General features: G+C 40.6%; 1 protein-coding gene across 2 annotated transcripts in view; it reads left to right on the top strand.

The window, feature by feature from the left end:
* vps50 (VPS50 subunit of EARP/GARPII complex) overlaps positions 1–19240 on the top strand; it is an 82042-nt gene extending 62802 nt beyond the window's left edge. For both annotated transcript variants that reach the window (XM_079288482.1, XM_079288481.1), the window contains 6 exons: positions 9740–9888; positions 12693–12789; positions 13390–13548; positions 16346–16467; positions 17753–17942; positions 18103–19240. In XM_079288482.1, coding sequence (XP_079144608.1) covers positions 9740–9888; positions 12693–12789; positions 13390–13548; positions 16346–16467; positions 17753–17942; positions 18103–18222 — 837 coding nt within the window. In that variant the 3' untranslated portion in view covers positions 18223–19240. The remainder of the gene's footprint in view (positions 1–9739; positions 9889–12692; positions 12790–13389; positions 13549–16345; positions 16468–17752; positions 17943–18102) is intronic.
* The last annotated feature ends 6616 nt before the right edge of the window (positions 19241–25856 follow it).

Below are 25856 nucleotides of genomic sequence, written 5' to 3' on the forward strand. Positions count from 1 at the left end.
AGTGATTACACACCTCTCGACTCCGCTTGTGTTGTTGTTGCTCCCCGTTTATGTGGCGCTTCTGACTGAATACACAATGCCGTGTTTGTATGTGTACTTATTTCAGAGTTACCCATGAAGATAAGATCGTGTTTTTCCTCCCCTGTTTGGATTGAGTCTTGCAGTTGCTGAAGTCAAACCAATAATGTGTCGATTAGATGTGTGTTTTGTGTGTGCATACGCCCTCGTCTTCAGGGTATAATGGGACTTCTTCAGCCTTTTTCATTGCCTGGCACTGAAACAGGAATGAGAAGCCAGGTGATTTCTGTGTTGGCAGCCAGTCCTCTGGCAGTGACGGTGCACACACAAAACACACACACGCACACTCCCAGACAAGAAAACACACACATATATAAAGAGAATGGGAACTTTCATCGAGAAACACACACACAGACTTTCCACTTTGCATGCTCTCTTCCTGCTAGTAGCGGAGTGATAATACCGAAGCATATGTTGTGGTTGTGGTTAGCTACTCTGTCTTGGTACAGCTAACACACACATGGGCACGCCGCCCCTCATGAGAGGCACTGGCTAATGTCACGCACGCACGCTACATACCAAACCTATTATTCACCAGTTTAACGTCTCACCAGACACACCAGTGGGGATTGCTGTTTGACAGGGATTATAGATCACAATTAAGCTCCATGGTGTGACTGTTTATACTGTAGTTGTCAGGATATCACAAGTATTGACATTTTGTCGGGGCAGCATTGATGGGCCCAGCTGTAGGTCATGCTCCTCAGCTGTGATGAGCAGACAGTTGACCCCTGGATCCTGTAACTCAGCTTCCTGCCTCACATCCCCTGGTGTGATGAGCAGAGTAAGACTTTCATTTGTATTCTGTATTCTCTCTACACTTCAGGTTGGTTCATTCAGGTATTTAACCGAATTATTTCCGGCTTTTAGGTTGTCCGTCTGTCCGCCCCATGCTTGTGAACAGACATCGCCAGAACGCTTTGAGGGAGAGACCTCAAATTTGGCACAAACTTCCACCTGCACTCAAGGATGAAGTGCTTAGCTTTTGGTGGTCGCTGTGACCTGACAAAACTCTTCTTTTTCTTTTAACCGTAACTCATTTTGACAATTTCACACAAATGTCGAATAGGATAAAATGATGACGTCATGACATTTTGGACAGACAAGGAACTAAACTCAAATTGAAGTGCTCTGCTGTATTTCTAGTTTTCTCCGTGTATCGCGGCTGTTGTCATCCCAGCGCAGGTGATCGGACCAGCAGCGGTGGGAAAAGAAGTTGCCAGAGGTGGCGGTTGGTGTCTTGTAAAATAAGTGAAGGCCTTAATTCCATTTGACATTCATCTAATGAGAACCAAATTTCCAGTATTAGAGTGACAAAGAGGTGCAATTGGATCCACTTGACAGTAATTGCATGGCAGGCAGTCCACTCGATTTGCCCATAAATCTCTACGGAATAGATTTGAGAGGAGTAAGCAGTCAATCACGACAGAATGAGACACTTCAATTCAGAGATCACTTTTCAACTCCCCTGCTGGAAGCTCCCTTCATGGCCAGGGCCATTACAGAATGATCAATGTTGTTTATTTTAATTTGCTGGGGAATAACATTTAAAAGTGGCATTACTTTTAAAGTTTTTCCATCCAAATGCTGGTTTTTGAAAGGTCAGAGTTTCTTTGCTATTATTTGAAAGGTGCAGGAGCCAGTTTTGCTTAGTTAGGCTCCAGGATACCCCTGTACAACCCCTTTACCCTGGTACCTTTACCTTGGTTGTTGTTTATTTTCCTTCCTAAATGCAAAATCATTCAGTTTAGAATTAAAAGAGAAAATCAGCAAGCTTTTGAGAAGTCTCACTTGTTGCAGAATAATCTTCCGTCGAGCGATTATTCATCTTGTCGTTTCAGCTAATTGATGCTTAAAAGTGGAGTTAATTGATGGATCCGACAGACTTGACACTGTGAGCTGCTCACTACACATCACCCCGTGGACGAGCAGGAAAAAATCCAATAAGGAATCAGATGCTCCAGCAGAGGTGGGGCCTGACTTAGCACTTTAGAAAAACAGAGAGTTTGTCTCAGCCAAGATAAAACCCATGGCCTGCAATGCAGACTGTGGCTAAGTAATGAGGCAGCCAGTTGCTACTTGCAGTAGTGTCGTATAAGTAATGCTAGAGCCGAGTTTGAAAGTCAGGCCTATACAAAATCTAAAATATGCTTGTGAGGTTTGGTGTGTTTCCCCCGTGGAGCTGAAATCCAGCACTCTTCACACTGATCTATGCAAAGCTTCAGTGCCACTTTCTCCCCAAGGCATTATGGGATTACATGTCCCATGTGAGTACCATCAAGCGCAGCAGAATATCATTAGTCCTACCACACACAATTACTGTACATATACTCAAACATCCGTTTTAATCGTCCATCCTCATTAAGAATCATTTTCAGCTGCCTGAACATCTAAGCCTCTTGTCTTTGATCTGTCGGAGGAAAAACAGGGATTGATAGTCATCAACCTACTGCTTTATCCCTGTTTTTAAGTCTTATATTCAAAGCTTTGCTCTTATCTGTTTTCAAATCCCTCCCGAGATGATCATTTTATTATATATGTTTTCTGTACATTGGCAATTCCGAGGCTTAATTTCTAATCATTACACAAGTGTAGATAAGCTTCGATGCGTGATGTCTTCATACTGAACAATGCTGTTGGTCCACATGGGGAAAGTTCTTTACCTCACAGACAAACAAAAGTTGTTTTCCCTTTCGCCCGTCCACACTACACAAAAGCCCTGAAGGACGTTGAAGTGGATGTTAGCACTCTTAGGCAAGCTGTTCTTTCCCAACTATTGGATGTTAGCAAAGCTGACAGAATCAAGTCGAGACATTCTTCCGGTAGGCTTTGGGGCGAAAATTCCTGCTTTGAACGAATGCAGATGCAGTGAAATGTCTCTTGAAGCGCTGATATTCCCATCTGTTTTTTGTCTTTTGGCACGAATGTGTTTGTTTTCTAAACACCTTGTAATATCTTTCTAGATAGAAACTCTCTCTGATTTCTGATCTTCTGTTTCGTACCATTCACATTCATGATTGATCATCAATGGAGACACGATACTGCGGGAACACAGAGTGCAGGATAATAGTTTGACCTTAACCGGGGCTTGTGGATGCAGAGAGACAGGAAGATATTTTTGGTCAGAAATGGAACACAGAACACACAGAACACCAGAAGCATAAATAAACTTCTTTTGTATTGAGACGGAGGCGTTTGGTTTACAATAATGCCCTCTTGCCAGGATTAATAGCATTGAAGGCCAACGTTGTGTCAAGTGTATTAGGTGTGTGTGAAGTGAATTATGCTGAAAAGGATATCGAGCATCGTCCAAAAAAAGAGATGAAGCAAGAACATACTGGATCTGTTCTTGCTTCATGTGAATCATGTGTTTTCCATTAATTCTCCCCTTTTCTTGAAGTACAGTTTCCTGAGGTAAATAGACCGTATAGCTCTTTTCTAGTCTTTCCGACCACTCAAACACGCTTTAACACTACTTGTCATCATTCCCATGGAAGGGGCTACAATGCCTCCTGCCCCAACCAACATTCACACGCCGTAGGCGAGGCGTTAGGTGTCTTGCTCAAGGAGCGGGGATCGAACCTCTGATCCTCTGATTGAAGGACGACCCTGCTCTCCACTTAGCCACAGTCGCACTTTTTAAACATGTAAATGCTAACTGTGACATTTCTGTGTTGATAATTTAACTCCTTCTGTCACTTACACTAAAGAATACTGTTAGAATACAGCTTAGAGCGTTTAGATTCAGTGTATTGTTGGTGTGTTTATATGTTACAGGTGCAGTATCAAAAGAGACTTTTCTGTGAGCAGTAGTTTACTGTGAGTGTAGTCTTCTTGGGACTCGGTTTGTTTTAGTTATATCTGTGACAGACGTCTATTAACATCTGAATTACTTTAGTATGCTCAGGGCAGAACTTTTGTTAAGTGTTATCGAGGAGCACAGCTCTTTAAAAAAAATGAACAAAAGACTGAAATTATCTGTCAGTCACAGGAGAGTTTTATCTTCTTTTTTCCTCATCGTTTTACAAAGGCCTCTAAATGCGTTATTAACGCCCTCAATTCCTATTACACTGAGGATCCACCCGCCCACACATATGTCCTTTTCTCCAATACAATGGGCAGAAGTACAGCTTTTATTCCAACGTCACCTGTGAACTTTGATTATTTTTTCATGTGAAGTATTCAAAGTGTAACCAAATGCGAGGACTTGGCTGTTGATATGGACGGAAGAAATGCTGTCATGTGGACCTGCTTGCAATTCTACAAAGATCTTAGCTGGTCCTACGCAAGTGAGGCTCATCAGCTGCTGCTTGACCATGCTAGCAAGGGGCTAATGGCTAAATAGCATGACATGCATATGCTGTATCCATCTGTCCATCCGAAAATCTGAAAAAATAAATAAATCTAAAAATGTATCCTAACTTATCAACCAGTTGTGTGATTACACTTACAGCTTACAGTTTTGATCTTGGTCAACTCTTTAATAGATTCTGTCATTTGCTTCCGGTGTGGGTGCACGGGAAACCTTGATTATTGTGTCATCAGTGAAGACCCCCTGCTACCTCCGCCCTGATTAAATCATTTACGTAACTGTGTTGATAACTCCCAAACTGTTAGATGAAAATCACTAATCAAATCAGTCGGCTCCAGTACGGTAGGTTAATTGATTAGAGCTTGTTAAAAGTGTTTTTTGAAAATGTGAGGAGAATATGGATTTCATTTCAATCACATTCTTCTAAAGAAAACACTTGAATGGACACTTTTCAAGCACCACTGACATGCAGCAGGTTTCAGCGGGCCTCCTGCTTCTTCTTGTGTGTGAGTAACTCTATTCAGGATCTGTTAGGGTTTATGAGGGCGATGGTGTGACTTGAGCAAATGAGGAATCTGTACCTCTTTCGTTCGGTGTTGTGGAAGCAGCTTAAAAGTAGATGATTATAAAGAGAAAATGATTCAGCTGAGCCTATTATGAGAATATTCTTACTTTCCGTACAATCATTTTTCTCCTATTGTTTGCCATGACTCACTACGCTGATGAATAATCATTTCTTCTGTTTTTACAAAGGTCACGCAGTGCCTCGGGTTCTCTTTCTCTAGTAAACTCAAATAGTTAATGATCGTTTACATCGGTACACTGATTGTCTTCACGGCGACAAATGAAAACAAGCATATTTTCCATCCCATAAGCCGCCAAAAGTGATATATAGTCGTACAGAAATGAAGCCGAGGAATGCGTTTGTAAAATTTCGTCTGAAAGGTGATTTGTGAGGATCTGCTGAGTGACGAGTGTGTGCTCAGCCTTTGGCTCCGAATATCAGAGACTGCTCTGGGAACAGCAACAAATGCAATTTGAGAGCTGTTCATTGTAGAACTGCTTTAACATGCCTGGGCGCACATAGAGGAACTCATTCATATGGTTGTAATAATAAAGTCAAAGCAGCGGCTCGCAACCGCTTACACCAGATTAATGTTTGTGATTTATTTTCCACCATTTTTTTTTTCTCTTTGTGAACGGGAAACCATTAATAATTAATTGATTTAATGTCGCATGCTAATGACTGGAAATTCAACTTGTCAATGTTAAACAATAACTATTTAGCATGATTGCAGGTTGTGTATGAAATAATCAGTGTGACACGTCAGGCAATTACCCGTACACATTTACTCTGACTGCAGGGAACGATTATTTGTGCCATCCTGCTTTTCTTTCTTTTTTTGGGGAGGTGGGGGGGGTAAACCTTTACATCTTTTGATGTAGAAAAAATGCCTCACTACCTCCCAGAGCCCAAAGATATTTAGTTTACATATAAAACAGAGAAACATAGAAAATCCTCTCACTTCAGGAAGTGAAACCAGAGAATCTTTGGGATTTTCTTCATAATTCTTTGCGTGAAACAAATGACCAGAAAGATTAATCGATGATCAAAATAGTTTCCCATTTATTTTCTGTCCATGAATCAACTCCTAGTTTTAGCTCTAATATTTCCTGTGAGTTATATTTTCTGTGATGAGCTAGAATATTTGTTTACAGTACGACACTATACCCAATAGCCACATATAGATGCTGTACATACAGACGGACCTTTTTAAGATTTTGTATACTCCAGCAAATGTTGAAAATCCCCACGGACCAACATTCATCAGCCTGTATTGGCGATGTAACACAATTTACTACACTTCACAGTGAAAAAGCCCAATTTATCTAGCAGAGAAACTCCTTTTAAATATCTTCAGCAGATGCAGAGTGTAAATCAAATGACGCATGACCTCCTCATTGTGAGTCTTCCTATATGGAAAGATCTGCCTCATCCCCAGCTTTTCTGGCCCTTGTATGAAAAATCTGTGGCTGACGTTCTTCTGCACTCACTCGGCAACGCATTGGACACATGGACCTAGTTTACCTTCATCTCGCTGAAGTCATTTGTCATTTTGATCGAGTGTCTTCATAAAACTTTACAGTTGCAGTACGTGTTTACAGTTAGTGTGTAAAGATGACTTGATATCTTTATTTCTATATATATATGTATATATATATATATGTATATATATGTGTATGTGTATGTATATATATGTATATGTATATATATGTGTATGTATATATATGTATATGTATATATATGTATATATATATGTATATGTGTATATGTATATGTGTATATGTGTATATGTATATGTGTATATATGTGTGTATATGTATATGTCTGTATATGTGTGTATATGTGTGTATATATGTGTGTATATGTGTATACGTGTATATAGATGTGTATATATGTGTATATATGTATATATGTGTATATATGTATATATATGTATATATGTATATATGTATATATGTGTATATATGTATATATGTATATGTGTATATATATATATGTATATATATATCTGCAAAGCTTTTTTTTAGAAGCGTGAATCAGTCAATTTAATTTGTACCTGTTTTCTGATAAAAATGATGATTCCAGCAGCTTCATGTTGGTGCATATCTGCCATCAACCACAAAAGATTACTGTGAGCCGTAATTGGCTCAGGATTAAGAAGACCGTGAAGCCAAGGAGGTCACTCGCTCATTTATAGGAATTCATTCATGAGGAAGAAGCAAGCGTCCTCATCTCAGCTCATCACAGTCAGAAGCTTTCAAATTGTTCTATTATATTACGGTAACATTGCAGATGTCTCAGTTACAGACAATATTTGCATGTTTATTTTCAGGGTCATCGAAGGGAAACAACAATGGGAAATTATGTTTAATCTTTTACATAATATATAGTGTTTGCCATTTTGAGCATTAAATGATCGGAGATGAAGCCTTATAAGCACTCAGGGCGCACGCTGTACCAACCTGCATGTCACCCCAAACAGGCGACAATGTAAAATCCTGTTGCCACAAGCTGCCAAAGCTTGGAGCAGCTTCTTAAATGTGTTTACCTGCTTCAGAGTTTGAAAAGAATCCCAAATGCATGAGTGCTGTTTGGTTTTCTGCTCTCTTTTCTTGAACACCTTTTGTATTCAGTCTCGTCATTGCGTTTACCTGAAGAATCCCTGCAGAGTTGAATTCTGTTGGAAAAGAAACCCGATATTTCTCCCGACGCTCCTTCAGAATGATATTCTTTTTCCCTTTTTTTCTTTTCTTTTTTAAAATGTATTCTTTTTTTTTTTTTTTACACGAAGTGTTTATGCTGCAGGGGCGCAGTCAACGAAAGGTCGAGCCTCCTGTGGACAGATTAAAAATAGCCCAAAACTGGACTTTGCCGTGACGTCAGGCTGATGCAATCAAAGTGACATTGATTTGGTTGATTGAAAGGAGAATATATCGGTGTGACTTTCTATCAAGCCGGTGATTGAAGTCTGCATAATACAGCAGAATTAAAGGGAGCGCACTGCAATGTTAGAAAGAGAAGAAAGATGTCATAACCTCAGCCCCTTACAATGTTAATTGCAGTTCCTTTACCATGGAACAAATCCTTAAAAAAGCACTGAATCAAACACCTGCACACAGTGATTAAATAAATAAGTTAAAACAATAACGAAACCGAATAAACACATTTTCAGCATGTTCCGCTGTGCAGAGGTGAAGGTGTGGATACTTTGGTTGTGCTGCGTCTGCTCTGCAGCGTCTTCTCAAAGGACAGAAAGTCTGCAGGGGACAAAAGCTCGCCGTCTGCTATTTGTCCTTTCAATTCTGGTTGCAAAAACGCCAAGTACAAGTATTCAGATGAAGGTACAAATCACATTTTATGATTTCAGATGGGAATTGTGGTTTAAAACCGTAATATCTCTTATTTATAATGAACTTGTTGTTTCAGGCTTGTAATGTTTGATTTTACCGTCTGTGTTTCCTTCCATTCAGTGTTTTACATCAGTCACTTTTCTGACTTTTAAATAGTAACAGCGTCGATGTTTGCAGAAAGTTGCTCTTGGGGGGAGATATGTTGCTCCCTGTAGATTCTCCAAGCTGTAAAAGTAATACCTGGAATAAATAATAAGTTTCTAAATGTGATCACATTTTATTTCAGACTGTTTTTTGCGCCACTGATTTGATTGAATGCAGAGAGATAACTTGGAGGTTGTGGAAAGGTTGCAGCTTTCACATAGGAGGTCTCAGTCAAACCATGAATCTAAGTCTGCTGGTTTATTTATGGTTTATACATCTTACTTTACATCTTATCACTGCCTGTTTTACAACACTGCCTTGTCTTCAGCACAGGAATTCTACCTTCTGCTGTCTTTCTCGCCTTCACTGAAGAGAACCTCGTGATACGTTGGCCTGTTACCATGTTTTATTCCCTTTATTAGTTTTGCAGATGCATTAGAAATGACCATTTATTTATGCATTATGCTTGTATTTACACACTTGGTTAGTCTGCACTTTGTACAGTCTCAGTCATAAAAGCTGATCCACGGTTCGTCTGGCATGTGGTACAGCATTAATAGCTCCCATTCCTTCATTAGCTGTGTGATTGCTATTGATCTCCCAGATGCTGCTTCAGGGGGCTTTGCAGCTACATGCCAATGTGATTCATCGTGGATTCATATAAAGTACTATAACCTGACATCCTGTATGGATCTCAATGGCTTAGTATGCAGATATGGATTATTGGGATCATTGTTGGGAAGGGATTTAGGCTGAAATCTTTCTTTTTCTATTGTTTTTCAAATGAAGGGATGAAGGGCTTTCTGGATGGGAGGTGTGGAGGAATATATCAAAAGGAAGATAAATGCTTGCTGTTGAGGAGTGTTCGGTCAGCAGAATCTTAGTCTGTGGGCTTTGGATGCAACCGAGTTCCACGAGGTTGATTGAATTTCAGATTATGCTTACCAGCATACGTCTACATTTTGTCTTCATTTTTGCAAGTGAACCACCATCTGTTATGTTAGCTGTTAAAGTAACCGTGAGCAGCATCTCCTCAGAAACCATGACAGAATAACGGTTACAAATAACTTACATTATTTCTCAGTATGTTATCCAACGCTAACTTGGGTCCCTGTGCTGTTTCTAATTATTATGATAACTACACTTTCAGAGGAAGTATAACGGCACAAGTACCCCACGCAATTAGGCATAGACGTTGAACCGTTCCATTGCTTCATTCACAAGTTAAAAAGTGTCTCTGGAAACTGAAAAGGCAAGAATATGATGCATATACACGTTTGTGTCTTCCAGGAGGCAGTGGGGGAGAATGTAACGGTCCACAGTGCAGCAGAGGACAGAAAGGAGAAGGTTCCGAGCCCCCATCTCAGCCAACTGGTGGCCCTCACTAACGCCGGCACTCTTTATGGGCTCGCACAGAGAGTGGTGGCCACTGAGTCTCTGTAAGTACTCTCTACACAACACTCCAGTAAACCAACGATCTAAATGATTTTAAAATACATAATTGAGTTGCACTTTAAGACAGCACGCGGTATTATTGGTCTTTATTCCTCTGGTACGGCGGAGAAGATTATGACGGCTTGTTTCATGTCATTACTTGTGGGATGTAACCTGGCAGTTATTTCCATCAAAGCATTTTCTCTTTTCAAGAAGAAGAAGCTGATTATTCAGCCTGGCCATCAAAGATTTGCATTACCCAAAAAGATAACTGAAATAGAAAAAAGAGACGGAGAGACTTAATTTACCCCTAATTAGAATACTTTTTTCTTTTTTTTTTTTTCTTTTTTTTAATTTTTTTATTGAAAGACACGAGACAATATTAAGACAATACATAGACATAACAACAAGAGGATGACAAGAACAGTGGGATAAAAGCCTGCAAATATCATATAGTCAGTGTGTGTGTATGTGTGCTTGTGTGTGTGTGAGAATGTCCTTGAGCCTTTCGAGATGGAGGGAAAAAAAAAAAAATATATATATATATATAATAATAATAATTTAAAAAACCAAACCAAAAAAAGAAAATGAAAAACAGGTAAGTATGTGTGCATATGGATGTTCATGTATGCATGTACGTGGGTTTCAATTGGTTGTCCGGCAAGAAAAACAAAACAGAAAACAATAGTAAAAATATATATATACACCGGTATATATACTCTCCATATTTCAATATTAATAGAATGGGTGGTAATTCTTAAGCCTCTCCCTATAATTTGCTATTTGTTCGTCTGACTCTAGCAATCAGTGGCTCACTTACGAATTGATTTTCTCTTTATTTTCTCTTCTATGTAGTTGCTCTCCCTCTTTATCTTGGTCTATTACATCCGCGCACACTCGTACATAATTAGGTTAAACTGTCAGTGCAACAACTCTTGGACCCCGAGAAGTCTGCATTGAACAAAGTGCTTTACAATGAAAGTCTGTAAACCAAGGGCCCAGATGACACCACTGCAGAAGTGCAGAGTAGGCCTACACACTCTCAGTTTTTCATGTATCGGACGCGGCCAACAAGCTCCGAAGAATAATGAAAGTAAAAGAGCTAAAGTGCCGAGGTGAAGAAATGTCTTTCTTGGGTAAAGTTTGAAAGGAAAGGATCCCCTGGTGTGAACGGATTCAGATTTATTCTGGGCAGAACTGCATGGAAAGCTTGAAAAAGTGTAATTAGAAAAGGCAGCTAACCTTAGCGTGTATTGTGAGCACCTCTGACATCTTAAGCGTGTGCCATTTTAAACCACGGACAAACCAATGAGAATAAGAGCAGTAAGAGAAGATAAGAGCTCTGTCAGTTGCCCATCCTGCTGCTGTTCAGATGTCCTATTTATACAAGCGTGATCAGATAAGTGTGAACTGCAGGCTGTGCTTTTTCTTACCTGACTGCATGTTGCCGAGGTAAACACAAGCTGTTCCAGCGAACCTTAATGTGATTTTCTCTGCACCATGAAGAGAATAAATGTCCACTGTGCTCATTTATGGGGGGGGGGGGGGGGGGGGGTGCTGGCTGTGTTTAATGTAGTGTTTTCAGATTTAGCATTAACCAGGTGGCACTTATTTGTATTATTGCTTTAAATATAAAGATTTCTGTTGGGGTTACCCAGTATTCACTGTCGTGCAGCATCATTACAGATCATCTATTTATGGCCAGATCTGAAAAGAAATGTACTTTAATTCGAAAATACTGACTTAGCCTTTGAGTCCCCGTGCATCCAAAATGAGCTCCCGGTTACGCATCACAATAATCGAAGTAACTGATTCAGCCACAACTTTTACTCATGTTTTTAAAATCATACATCCCATCCTTTTTAAAAAAAAACAACAACAACATAGATCTTCTTGTTTGTATAAAAACAGAAAACGTCCTGTCAATCGATTAAGACACAGGCAGATAGATGTTCGGAGTGACGGCGTAGTTTTCGGTCCCGCTGGCAGGAGTGTATGACTCTGGGGCAGGACAGCATTGAGTTGTTTTCTGATATTAAATTCCACCGTTCAATCAGGTGTGTTGTTGGAGCTCTAAATAAATCTGTGTGAGGCGCGCTCGACTCATTAAACTCTGGACTCCCTCCATTTTCATTTAGTGTACGGTAAAACTATAAAACCATCGATCGGCGTGAGTCCAGCGGCCTTTATTTAGTCACGGTGGAATATGGGGGTATTATTTCTGTCCGCATTGATTTTGTTTTGCCCTGTAATCCCTTTTCTGTTACTTCACTTCGTCACAGTATTTTTCAAGATCATTGAAATCCATTAATGTTTGAAAATCCCTGTTGCCTGATAGAAATGATTCGTTGTGAGCTTTGGAATCAGAGGCAGCTTTTCGCAAAGTGCAGAACAACTGAGATACTCGAGGAAAGTTTATGTTGTGACAACACTGGAGTTTGTTCAACTTAATTATTCATCAGATTAGATTTGTAATGATCACGCGGAAGAAATTAGATGGCTGCAACAGGGAGAATGGTGCAAGTAATTCCACTGAAAGAATACTTTCGCAACATCTCGGTACAGGTTAGCGTCAGGGAAGGGAAGCAGAGATAACATTTGTGCAGATGAGCATTTCTTATCTATTCACATCATCATATTAACAAGTAACATTAAAATATCCGGTCCGCAATCAAAAGTAATATCAGCTTTAGTTGATCGATCTGCCTCTCTCGGGTAATACAGAAACAACACATACTGATTTTCTTTTTACATGTCACATTATGCCGCCTCTGCGTCCAATTAAATGGCTTTCTGTTTCTTCTCTCAGTGTGTTTCTGGCCGAACAGTTTGAATCCCTCCAGTCCCACCTGGACACAATGATGCCTGCAGCAAAGAAGCCTTTCCTGCAACAGTTTTATTCCCAGGTATACTTGCACCTGCTCTCTAAAGTTTGTGCAATTACAGTGATGTCTTGTTCATCATGTTCCTGCCTCTGGGGCTTGAGAAGTGTAACAAAACAGTTTTTATCAATGGTCTTTGTATATGATGAATAATACTTAATCGCATGATAAGGAACAGACACACATCTTTCAACTCATTGTGCATTAATTAAAACATACTGTAACATACGCACAGTGTCTTTCACGAAAACAAACATTCCAGTTGCATTTGCAGCCGTCACCCGTCGTCTTTTTGCTTTGTTTAAAAGCCTGTTTCTCTGTAAAGACAATATTCTGTCACTCACGACCTCGCCGGCAGCCTTTTCCCCATCTTTTCTTTTCTTTTTTGCCCACTTGACATTTGAAACTTTCAGGTACACGGACAGGTCTATCTTCCCCCAAACAGCAAATGAATGTCATGTCCTGGGATTTCACTCTTTTGTAATATTGTGCAACTGATGACTATCGAAGCGAAATCAAAGAGACCTTTACGTCGTGTTTGCCTCATAAGGTGCTTCCTGCATACATAACACTCAAAAAACATGTTGAATATAACTCACATGCGTGTATTCTCCCTTCTCTCAGACGGTGTCTACAGCCAGCGAACTTCGGAAACCAATATACTGGATTGTTGCAGCAAAGGCCATCGACTACGAACAAATGTTGCTCCTGATGGCTGGCGTTAAATGGGACATCAGAGAGATAATGTCGCAGCATAACGTGTATGTGGACGTCCTGTTAAAGGTAATGTTGCATATAAAATGCGTAGGTGACTGTTGATGTGACATTTGATGTGCTATCATGTAGGTTAGATCTAAAAAAGGATGGGAATGAATCATTAAAGCAGCATTTTTTTATTTAAAACAATGAGCTGAAAAACACTAAAACGCTCTGTGGAGCTGAGGGAAACTACAGAGTCGGTTCATAATCATCTGTACATCTGTTACTACGATTGACCCGTTTCACATTACATGTCGTCATTTTATCTGTTGTTAATATTCACGCTTTGTGCATTGAGATCATGTTCAAAGACAGGAATGGAGACTCACATTTCATAGAGATAATATTCAAACACCTCCCCATTAAGATTGCTCTTTGTCAGCTGAATATGAATGATGATTCTAATACTCGTGGTATCCTTGTTGAAATATATATATTTCTTCCATTGTAGTGTATTTTATATTAAGTATAATAAGTGAAAGTTCTGGTCCAATGTTTATTCTTCTCCCCCGAACAAATAGTGTACACTGCAGCCCTCTCTGTGTACGGCGCTATCCACATTAACCAGAAGTAGAACACACAGAAGGCAGCTGGAATAGATTTCTTTTTATCTAGCGGGGATTTTCCTCACGGTGTTTTTGTTTTATTTGAGAAATGCAATCTGGGTTTATCCTTTTAACATCTGTGACATTTACATAAAGTGTAATTCTTTATTCCACTTCAATTCAAGAACTCTTAAGTTCCTTGTTGACCCATCTAGAGTTTGAATTCATTCAGGGACCTTTTTAATATTTATTCTTTGGGACGGGGTGAATAGTTTAGAGACGGGGTGGTGGAGCTGTAGAGAGTTGAATGCAGATCTCTCCTGAAGTTTCAGCTTTCTGAAAGACATTTGAATTCCTGACGGATCTTTGGAATTGAAAGTTTTCCGCTAAATCTGTTACTGTATGCATGCTGGACACTTCCCATTATAAATTTTGCATGGGACGTAGGAACACACAGCACTGGTTTTCTCACCTCTGGCGTTCAGAGACCAAGTCTGAAATCCGGAACGGACCAGCACCAAAGCAAGACAAATCCCCATAATATGCATCAGCACGTCTTAGGAAGCTGTTGGTTTAATTACAGTTCAAAACAGAGATATTGTTGAAATAGATGATTTAAATATATACATATTCAATTACAGCTTAGTCATCGGCTCAAACTCACCTTTTGAATTCATGAATGTCTCGGCGATCTTTGGCTCCGGCAGCTCTGCACTTAAGTGGAACTAATGAGCGAATAAACATACGGGCTAAACAGCCTGCGGGGGAAATCTCTGTCTCACTGGCCTGGTTTGACTGCCCAAAGGTGTCAAAATGGTCCAGCTGATGAGCTGACACGGTGCATATTACATCGAGCATTTACTTTCCCTCATCAGCTGCTAATAGCGTCTCTCTGCCAACTTGTCAAGACACTCATAATGCATCGCGATTGTGTTATGTGCATTGATTGAAAAAGAGTGTGCTACATTTTGTTAAACTGCTAACAGGAGAATATTTTATTCATGAGTTCAGGTTGATCACTAGCGTTCAACAATGGCATTGATTTGCATATAAAGTGGCAAGGAAAATGCGGCAGCCTCAGAAGGACGTAATTGACAAACTGCTTCAGCCAGAAACTATTGTGGAGCCGTTTGTGAATGAATAACATTTCGTTCTTGGCTGCAAAAATGAATGGCAGCTCTATATGCCTTTAAAATCCAACCTCCGTTTTTTAATAGGACACGTTTTGAATTAAGGTAGTAAAGAAATCACATACTCCTGAGACGCATCCATCATATGTACGTACAGTCTGTATGTACTGCAACATAATATCCTAACGGGATGATATCATCCATAATGGAACATTTCAGAGTGCAGTGAGTGCAAAGCCAAGTGCTTGGCATCGCTCTACGCTGTGCAGAGTGTTCATGGCTACAAACAAGAAGCATCAAAACATGGCACAGGTAGCTGTAGGCCACTTGTGACCAGAACTGTGTGGTACATCTTTGTGTCCTGCAGCCTGCACCTCCCTCTGAGATGTTTCACTTGTTTCTTTGTGTCGGAACATAAAAGAAAGAACCTTTTGGAGGGCTGTTGTAGCAATACCCTCATGGCTGGTATCCTTTGTATGTGCTTGGCCATGAAAATGTTTTTCTGTAACAAGAAAGGTAGACGTGCCGAGGAGATGTGACAAAAGCGTCTTAAATGTAATCTCAGGTGTGTAAACGAGCAGTTTTTAACCGATTTGAGATGTTTCTAAACCCAGCGCACAAATTATTGTTTTTTTTAAACGCATGATTTGTGGTTTCATACTTCCTGTGCCGATCTGCTCAGTTCTTCAGATGTTGTGTTCATCAGCTCAGACGGCAAAATAATTCGATTTGCTCAGTGAAAGCAGAGCAGCTGTACAATAAGCAGACGTCCTGACGGCTGGGGACATATGATTCATCCTTGATTGAGTCGATGCACTTATAGCACTGTTTAAAGTAAAAAAACGTCTTTATTTATGGAAAGAGATTAATCAAGCCACTAATGCAGTTTATTATTCACAGTCTGTAAATAATGATGTTGTGCATGAGGTAGTTTCATAACGCTTCTCTGAGGTAGGTTTGGGGAGCTGCTGTTGGATGTCATCCAGGAACACAGAGGAGCTGAGAGAGTTCATGGGGACTTTTATTTTGTTCATGACTTCCAGTCGCTAATAAATGCCTTGTACAGTACATAGGTTTGTGTTTGTTTAATATACACTGCACAAGCTCATAACGTGTTTTTATCTATTTTCTCCTCTACCTTTCCAGGAGTTTGAGCAATTCAACCAGCGGTTGCAGGACGTTTCCAGACATGTGCGCATCCCGCTGCCTGTGTCCAACGTGCTGTGGGAGCACTGCATCCGCCTGGCCAACAGGACTCTAGTAGAAGGGTAAGGACGTCATAAAACACCTCTTCGGCATCAACGGGATGTTTGTGCAGTCTGGCATCATGCTGGTGAAGTTGCAGCCAAAGCTTTTTATTTTTATTTTGGTCACTATGAATTATTGTTTTAACTTCTGTAGAAAAACACAGTTTCATATTTTCCATCTGTGTCAGTGTCTCAGAAAAGCAGGTTGACACTTGAAGTGTACGAGTGCATCAATCACCACACAAATATCAGCCTTTTCACATGCAAAGATCGCTCAACCTCAACAGTGGTTTATTTCTCTCAACCATGGGACAGTGTAAGTCACTTGTCATGTGTTGTTGTGACAGCCTTTTTTTTTCTTTCAAACATCTCTTTACTCTCAGGTTACAGGTTAGAGTCCCTACGCTAGTGCACTTAACCAAACAGCATTTGTGAGTCATCGCATTGCAAAAGGAAAAAATATATATATTTCCAAAGCATGTAGTCAAGCACCATGAAGACCAGGGGAAATTACCTACAGTACATTAGAGACCTGCAGACTCTGTTACCAGCTTCCTTTGGAGTAATCCCCAAAAGAAAACCACTCTAAGTTCCTGCTGCCATTTTCAGTCCTTGTGCTGGCAAAACTCCTCTGTGCCAGTCAGACAGCTCTGCATCGGGGAATTGCATGACACAGGCCACTCACACAAACCGTAAAAATGCTCTTGACACATCCCATGTAATGCATTTCACCACTTTCTCCCTTGTTATCAAGACATATGGGTACAAGTGGCCTGACGAGAGAGAGAGAGAGAGAGAGAGAGAGAGAGAGAGAGAGAGAGAGAGAGAGAGAGAGAGAGAGAGAGAGAGAGAGAGAGAGAGAGAGAGAGAGAGAGAGAGAGAGAGAGAGAGAGAGAGAGAGAGGCATAAAAGCGTGAGACCTGTCCGTGTGCTGTGTTAATGTACTAATGACACTGACCTGCCAACAGTCCCCCTCTGCCAAACACCTGCAACACACACACACACACTGAAATACATTATGTACTCGAGCCCACACACACACTTTTACTGACGTTTACTTCGACAGTATTTTCCTTGTGATAGAAATTGCCTCAGCAGTTGCCTCGTGACTTTCTCCTCACGACACAGACAAGTTTAGTGACAGATTTGGCTGGCTAGCAAGGTAGTGCATTATGGGTAGAAAAAGACACATAGCACCAACACCTGTGATGACTTTCACGAATCAAAAGACAAATGGCACAGTCATTGCCTACCGCTACCTGAATACTTTGAGCAATCCTAATCTCTCTGCTGTTTTGTCCTCCAGCTATGCTAATGTGAAGAAATGCAGCAACGAGGGCCGGGCCCTGATGCAGCTGGACTTCCAACAGTTCCTCATGAAGCTGGAGAAGCTGACCGACCTGCGACCCATTCCTGATAAAGAGTTCGTTGAGACCTACATCAAGGCCTATTACCTTACTGAGAATGACATGGAGCAGTTCATCAAGAATCACAGGGTGAGACGGCAGAAAACGTATTTATATTATATTCCATTTCTGCAAATAGATCCTCCAAAATGCAACACGCTGTTCCTTTAAGTAGTTAACCCCTGCATGTCGCTAGTAGCCTCATGCTGACGGCATGTTTTGCTGACTCGCATTTTTTGACTTTGTGCAGGAGTACTCCATGAAGCAGCTCGCCAACTTGGTGAACGTTTGTCTGGGTTCACATATAAACAAGAAGGCTCGCCAGAAACTGCTGGCGGCCATCGATGACATTGACAGACCCAAGAGATAGTTCGACGAGCGGACCCTGAACGTACCCACCAGCCACACAGACGGACACTCCAACCGAAGAACTCCCACAGTGGAGCTCAGCGTCGAATGTTTTCATATTCTGTCCACAGCGTAAATGTTGCGGTGTGTTCAACAAGCTGTACCAGCACATACATACAGCAAAGCTCAAATGCTAGTTATCGCTTAGTATACAGTCACAACACAAGACTAACACGTTCACTCTCGAGCATGGTGCGTTTACTCTATGCTTACAGTAGATGTACCATAAAGCATGCCCTTACATTTTCATTTAATTACCCCCCCCCCCCGATGGAGATGCAGTAAATCAGGGTTATTGTTCACTTTAATCATTCATCAGTTACTCCTCCAGCCCATATGTTTGCTGTATATTATTTCACTTCAGGGTATTTGTTGTGCCTGATTGGATGCTCCGCTTGTTTGTTTTGTCCATGAATTACGTAAATCTAATATAATTATGATTCTGAAAGTAATATAAATTGCTGTAATGAGCGTTGATATAGAGTATATATCTGCACTAGCTGCATTCGTCGTATCCGAGGAGCACTTTGTGAAAGAGCTCTTCTTTGAATTCAGCCTCCGGCCTTCTGGTGAGCAGTGACATCTGTTTGGTGTGTTTGTGCAGTCAGATACTGATTATGTGATGTATCATGAGTTAGTAGTTTAACTGTGATTGATTTATTGTCAAAGGGGGCGTAACAGTTTTTGATATGGCTTCAAATTTTGATTGCAACTATTCCAAGAAAAATACTGTAAATGTGAATGTTTTGAACAATGTCTGTATTTATTTCTTGCTTTGTGTCTTGTTTGGGTTTTTATATGATATTCGCTGGAAGTGTATTTTGTCATTTATCACCTCCCAGTATGTTGTAACTTATCAACTGAAGCTGATAGAAATATTTAAACATTGTCAAATTATGTAAAGGGTCACTAGAGTGAAAATCAGTAATCGGTGTTAGAACTGTAGGTTGAAGCAAATAATGATTCTGACAAAATAAAACACACTAACAATGGACTCTGTTATTCTTACATGTGCCATTCATAAACCGCATAATCTATAAATCGTATCCAAACTTTAAAATCTCTGTGCTGCAGCAGTTTATCAGAATACGAGTGTTGCCTTCCAGCAGCGCTGCTGTCCGTCCTCATGATGCGTTTCAGATGAATGAACGTGGCTTCAAGCCCTCTGCCTCCCTGTAAGGGAGGAGCCTGCTGATCAGGTTGAGCTGAAAGAGCTGCGAAGGACTTTGATGACAGGTGACTTGGCCTACTGGCTACTTTACATATAGACAACTTCACATTGAGGGAAAGAGCAAAATAAGCTAATTTGTCATGTACTTGGCTGTGCACTCACTGCACTCTGAAATGTTCCATTATGGATGATATCATCCCGTTAGGATATTATGTTGCAGTACATACAGACTGTACATACATATGATGGATGTGTCTCAGGAGTATGTGATTTCTTTACTACCTTAAGTCCTTGCCCGACTCATTTGGGTGCCCAGCTGGATTGTACCCCTCCTGTGATGCCGTGGCCTAGCTACCCTTTCAGATGAAAGACCAGGCGCTCTTTGCCCCTGTGTCTTTTGCATCGAAATTTTGTTCATAGAAATCGCAAACACTGACCTACATGGCCTCTATTCCCATGTCTGATGTGCATTCACAAAGACTTCATTCATGTCTACTTATACACATGTAACGCAGAACAATTGCTGTTAGTGCCTATTCGTAATGTTTACTTTGCATGCGACAGTGGAGGGGCAGAGGCTAAAAGTAATTGTGGCAACAAGAGGAGATGCTGATGAGATGTGCTGGTTGTACATGACAGAGAAGGTTGATACTTGAGTAGGAGATGACCGGATGAATTTGGATCATGAGTTCTTTGGGAAGTTCAGTGAAAGCGGCTTTATTTTGTTACAACGGTCGTCAATCTATGACAAAAAGTTTAATATTTTCTCAGGCATAGGACCGTCTTTGATTATCACTTCTCTTTAAAAGCTTGAGCTTTGAAATACCGGATTTAAAAACCTCCCGAAACTTTATAGTCGATCGGCAAGTGTCTGAGTTTTGTCTCCATTCTGGTTACTCAGAACTCTCAGGACGTTTGCTGGATATTTATTTAGTCGATAAACAGGCTGCAAAGTCTTGTTTGGTATTGTTGCTGATTTTGTTCCACTTAACTTCACAGTAGTATTTGCCCCTCACCACCACCACCAAATGTAATGCAGTAACGTTTACTCAGAGTACATTTACTTTTTACTTCTATTGAAGTACATTTTACAGTATTTAGAGTAAAATATTCTAGAACTCTCCCCACCTCTGCTCAAAGGTAGAAGGTCTTCATAGACGTTAGCTGTACCTGGCTCTTTTATTCTTTATTCTTAGTTTTATTCTCGTTTTTTTTTTTTCTCTTACTGTAACATAGAAATAATTAGAGTAAAAATTTAATAAAATGCTAAATAGCTTTGTCCACCACTTTGTCTGGTCAGCTGTCACATATCTGACAAAGAAGAGAGGAAAAGAAAGAGGGTTCATCTCAGGAGATATCTGGGTAAACACACACACACACACACACACACACACACCTTTTAATTTCAGTGTCTCACTCTGTAAGAGCAGAAAATCGAAAACTGTAACGAGGGACCCATATGCTCGGATCATTCGCTCTCTCATAATGACAGCCCGGTGTATTCACAGAGCGTTTTCTTAAAGCACTCTTATTGATTCAGCCCCGTCACCACACAAACCTTATTGAACCGAGAAAGTCTTCATGGCTTGTGGTTCAAAATTGTTTTAGATAACTTGCAGAATGCATGAAAGGGGTTCCAAATCCAATCCATCCACTACAAATAGTTATTTTTCACTATTTAATGGACATAATGCCAGTATTTCCCTTCCTATTGACTGGTATTATGGACTGAAGCAGCTAATTGGATGTCATGAACTTTTCACGACAGCCCTCTGAGAACCGTGTTCCACCAGTCGCTGCTAATTTGTTGCTTGACTAGCTGTGCTCGAGTGTGAAGACACGAGCAGGGCCGGAAAACCTTTGAAGAAACATTAGGGCTCCTTACCCCGCAGAGGTAGGGGCTGTCAATTCAAAGTGCAAGGTCGGCAAATAGAATAGGGACGTTTTATGGATATGTATTTCAGGGCAGCTCTGTACACGGAAATAAAACAAGACAGGACGACTCTGTCCCCCGTATCTGTTTGTATGTGTCAGCCCTGCAATAGTCTGGCGACCTGTTTAGGGTGTACCCTGCCTTCGCCCAATGTCAGCTGGGATCGGCTAGCCCCCCTAGGACCCTGAACAGAATACCTCTAGAAATGAAAGATAATGGATGGATGGGACTCTGTGATCTGTGTGATTGCTTATATTGATCAAGCGCTGTTGCACAACAACAACAAATGATCCTTGAATCCCATTTCTTTATGGCATTGCACTTTAAACTTTGAACTTTAAACTTTGTCCTGAGGCCGCTTTTCAAAACGCAGAATATTCATTTGATTTTAATATTCCTGCATTGGCATTATTTCCGAATAGCAAATGACTCACATCCACTGTGCCTAATAAGAGAGCCATGAACGTCATCTCATGGGTCTCCACCCTCTTGTCACTGCAAACCGTGATGAGTATTGAGTCGTGAGACGGATAACAAATGAGAGTCTTCGTGTTCCATCCGCTACAGTGTCTCACAAATCGAATCGTGTTTGCAGTTTATTCAAGGTGTTCGAAATATGCAAATATTTCTGACGAGTGTCGTGTGTATTCCAATGTATTGTTGACGTATTGTTGGAATCCCATTTCTGCTCTTGAGATAACACTCGTAGACAGAATGGAGCACGAGAAGCTGTGATGCCACTGCAGAAGGTCACTAATGTTCTACTTGATTCCATTCTGTCTCTTTTGATTTGAGTTTTTACAAAGTGACAACTTGATGGCTGAAATGGTTGGAAATCAATGTCTACAACTTCCAGTGCAATCAAGAAAACAAATCTAACTTTATCACATTACAAGAAAGATGCCACTTTTACACTAGAAGCTGACAAGACGGCCTCGAAAACAGTGACCCAGAAATGATTACATTGTCTTCATATTTACTTGATGGTAAAATAATGAAAGCAATTCATCATAGAAGGGACAGTAGACCTGCTTACATTCTCTGTCTTCTGCGGGAAAATGCATTTCACAGCCACTTTTACCACATAGACAATATTTCACCCGCCAATTTGTCAAAGGCTCCTTCGCATTGCTTTTAGTGATACAATCTGTACACTGTACCTTCCATTTCAATCATTGGGTTATCATAAGGCCCAGCATGCTCCTCCTGGCTGTCCCTGTTTCTCATTACTCCGAGGCAAGTCATGGCTTACACATGAGGGAATTCAGACTGAAGCTTTTCTTTTAACAGCAATTACACACCGTCTTCGCTTCGCTTCCATACTGACAGTGTGTGTGTTAAAGACATCGAGAGGGAGAGCGATACAGAAATACAAAATATATACGAGTAATATGTTCTATAACTCACGTATATAACATGTAATATCTGCTGTATGGTGCACACACCACAGTGAATGCTAATGTGTCTATTCCCCTGCAGTGTGCTCTCACTGCATAAATGCTGCATAAATGTGCTCTCCCTGGATAAATACAACTTTCTAGATTGTAAAGATGTACAGAGTTAATCCTCACCACTAGAAATGATCATCTATGTTGACTTGAAAGGTTTAAATGCAGTTCCAAATGTCAAGGATGAAAGTATGATGAGATCCAAGATGCAATAAACCGTATTCAACCTTTATTAAACATGTATGGAACGGTTATATTGGAAACACCCAGCCAGCAGAACACACTGAATTTTTCCCCAATTATTAAAATATTTGCAGGATTGCGTATTTGTCGGGCGTCGTGTGAGCGCATTGGCTTGTACGCGCACAACCGATCACACTATTTAGGCAAAACCCAAGAGAAGGATCTCATAAATACATGCGGGTAATCTGATCCTGCTCAACTTCGTCCCGGTCTGAGTCCTGTCTCCGTGCTCGGATGCTCTGGTCTAGTATGTCTACGTTTCGATTGTCATGGTTGTGTGTGTTGTTGGCCCTCGGCGATGTCAATCTCAACCACTACGGCAGACATTTTAACACCTTTGGAGTGAGACTTGGTGTGATCTGGGCTCGATTTAAGCTTGCTCGGTGATGTGGTGATGTGTGTGTGTGTGTACCGGCTAGGGCGCCCCAGGCAGGTTTGATTGACAGTAAACAATACCTTATCTGTGGCTGGCTGTCCCCTCCTAACCTCCTGAGCTATATCACCCTGAGGGGGGGAACACACACTTCCTTTTAAGTGTGTGACTTATAGCCAGAGTACATAAAGTGCCTTGAAGTAGCCGAGTGTGTGGGCTGTTTATGTTGAAGCAATTAGAGGATCTATTTGCGCCTAAAACACGCACGTATTATTATTTAAATTCTTCTTATAACTATATATATATTTATATACACACTTTTATTTCATTCTAAAATAGAGCAACTAAACTAATTTTACCCCAGTATTTCTGACTGATAAAGCTACAGCCAGCAGGGGATTAGCTTAGCTTAGCATTATCAGCACCCCAGAACAAAATAACAAAGAGTAAAAGGGACATATTTTATATGTTATTTGCAGGTTTTGAAGGTTGATGGATAATTGAAGATTCAAATATGAGCTGGACCTGAACTTTTGAATTAGATATTTTAGCATTTGAATTCATGCTGAAATCCCTTATCTATCTTTTTCAAAAGACTCTTGCTTTTCTTTGATCCATATCTATTCAGTTCTACTTCAGTTCATTTATTTCCTCTACCTCTGAGGCAGTCTGTCTCTTATTTCCACATGCCTCTAAAAGCTGTATCTCTTCAAACCCTCACTTGGGTTCACACTGTAGGGGTAATAAAACTGCTTTACTCCTCATAAAACGCTTTGAGCACCGTGGAAAATACGAGCACACAGCTTATGGATGGAAGGGAAACGTTGGCCGCTAACCCGGCGTTTAACGAGGCTCCGCGGTCCCTTAACTTTAACCACTTTGGTTTTTGCCGTGTGTCAAAGAATTACAACACTGGTGAATATCCATATTACTGCAGTAGATGTTGAAATCTGTGGCTCAAGGGTTATGGATGCTTGTATTTTAGTCACATGGGATGAGAGATTTTTGTAGGTTGACTGAAACAGCTTAGTGAAGCTTCCCAGAGCATGTATTCAGTGTGGATCAATGTTACACCCATATTGTATAATAATGTGCTTCAATCAGTCGTATTTTGATTGATTGTGGTTGACAACAGGGTCTAAGAGGCAAATGACCTTTTTGGTTACGCTCAACGGGAGGTGGGATTAAAGTTAACAATGTCCTTCAATTTGATTTTGCATCAAATTGTTTTCGATCCTTGAAAAACTCACTTTATGAACTCCTATCAAAATCATAGAAAAGCTGTACTGCTGGTTCGTGTAAACGTAACACTGGATGTTCCACATGACTGAGGAAAACCTCCTGCATTTGAGGATCGAGAAAAAAATGGATGGACCAGACTTTGAGCAATGTCAGGGGAATGAACATGTTAATTTGCTCTATGCTGCCGAAATACAAGCAGACAAAAAAATGATGTGTTCTGCCTCCCTAAGATCTAGAAAATTGCATCGTGTGAGTAAATATTTTGCCATTTTTCAGAGTTGTATATGTACGGAGGAGTGCTGAAATGCAAACGCTTTCGAGCAAGATGTGAGTTTCAACGAAGGATGGGCAAAAATAAATTGCTTCATGGACAGCTTCTCCACCGCCACAGCATCTATCAAGGGCCCTGCTAATTAATAATTTGCCTCACAAATCGCATTAGTGTACAATTAGGGAACAAGGGCTATTAGTGAGACACGACTGCGACGGTTATTGTCTCTAAGACTTATTATGAGCCCTGATGGGCAGACTGACAGGCTCACCTCTGCTTTTAGAACAAACAAGAAAAGAAGCCCATCGTTCTGTGATCTTAGGTGTACTCCCCACCATCAGGTTGTGTTCGGCTTTCTACTGTGATTGAGCAGAGAGTCACTGGTTTCTTCACTGTGTTTTTCTCTTTTTAGACTCCATCACTCAGTTAAGTGGGGTCAGACGCTGCATACGAGTGGCACAATGTGCAGCAGCCATCAGCACACGGATGAATGCACGCCTCGAGTCTTTCATTCCCCTGCTTAGATAAAAAATATGCTACTAAGATGAATGTGCCAGTAGATATTGTCACAAGTGGATCTGTGATCTGCTTCGGCCATTGTTCCGGCACTTATGTAAATATCAAAGGGATTAAATCGAGAGGGCCTTGATAATAATCATGCATTGTCTTCCAATAATACATCAAAGGGTTTGAAAACACAAGGCTCATTTCAAAATGATAATTTCGGAGTGTTGCATTGGAGTCATTTCATTGAGTAATCTCTACTCCTCACTACGTAGACATTGCGAGCCAATAATGCTAATGGTGGAATGCTAATTTCCTGAAGCTGCAAACACCATCGAGTGCAATTTAAAAATGCAATAGAAACCTTGACTGTTCTGGGGTTTGTGAATAATTTGACTTGCCCTTTAAAAT

The sequence above is a fragment of the Melanostigma gelatinosum genome (genome assembly GCF_949748355.1).
Source record: "Melanostigma gelatinosum genome assembly, chromosome: 17".
NCBI classification, from domain to species: Eukaryota; Metazoa; Chordata; class Actinopteri; order Perciformes; family Zoarcidae; genus Melanostigma; species Melanostigma gelatinosum.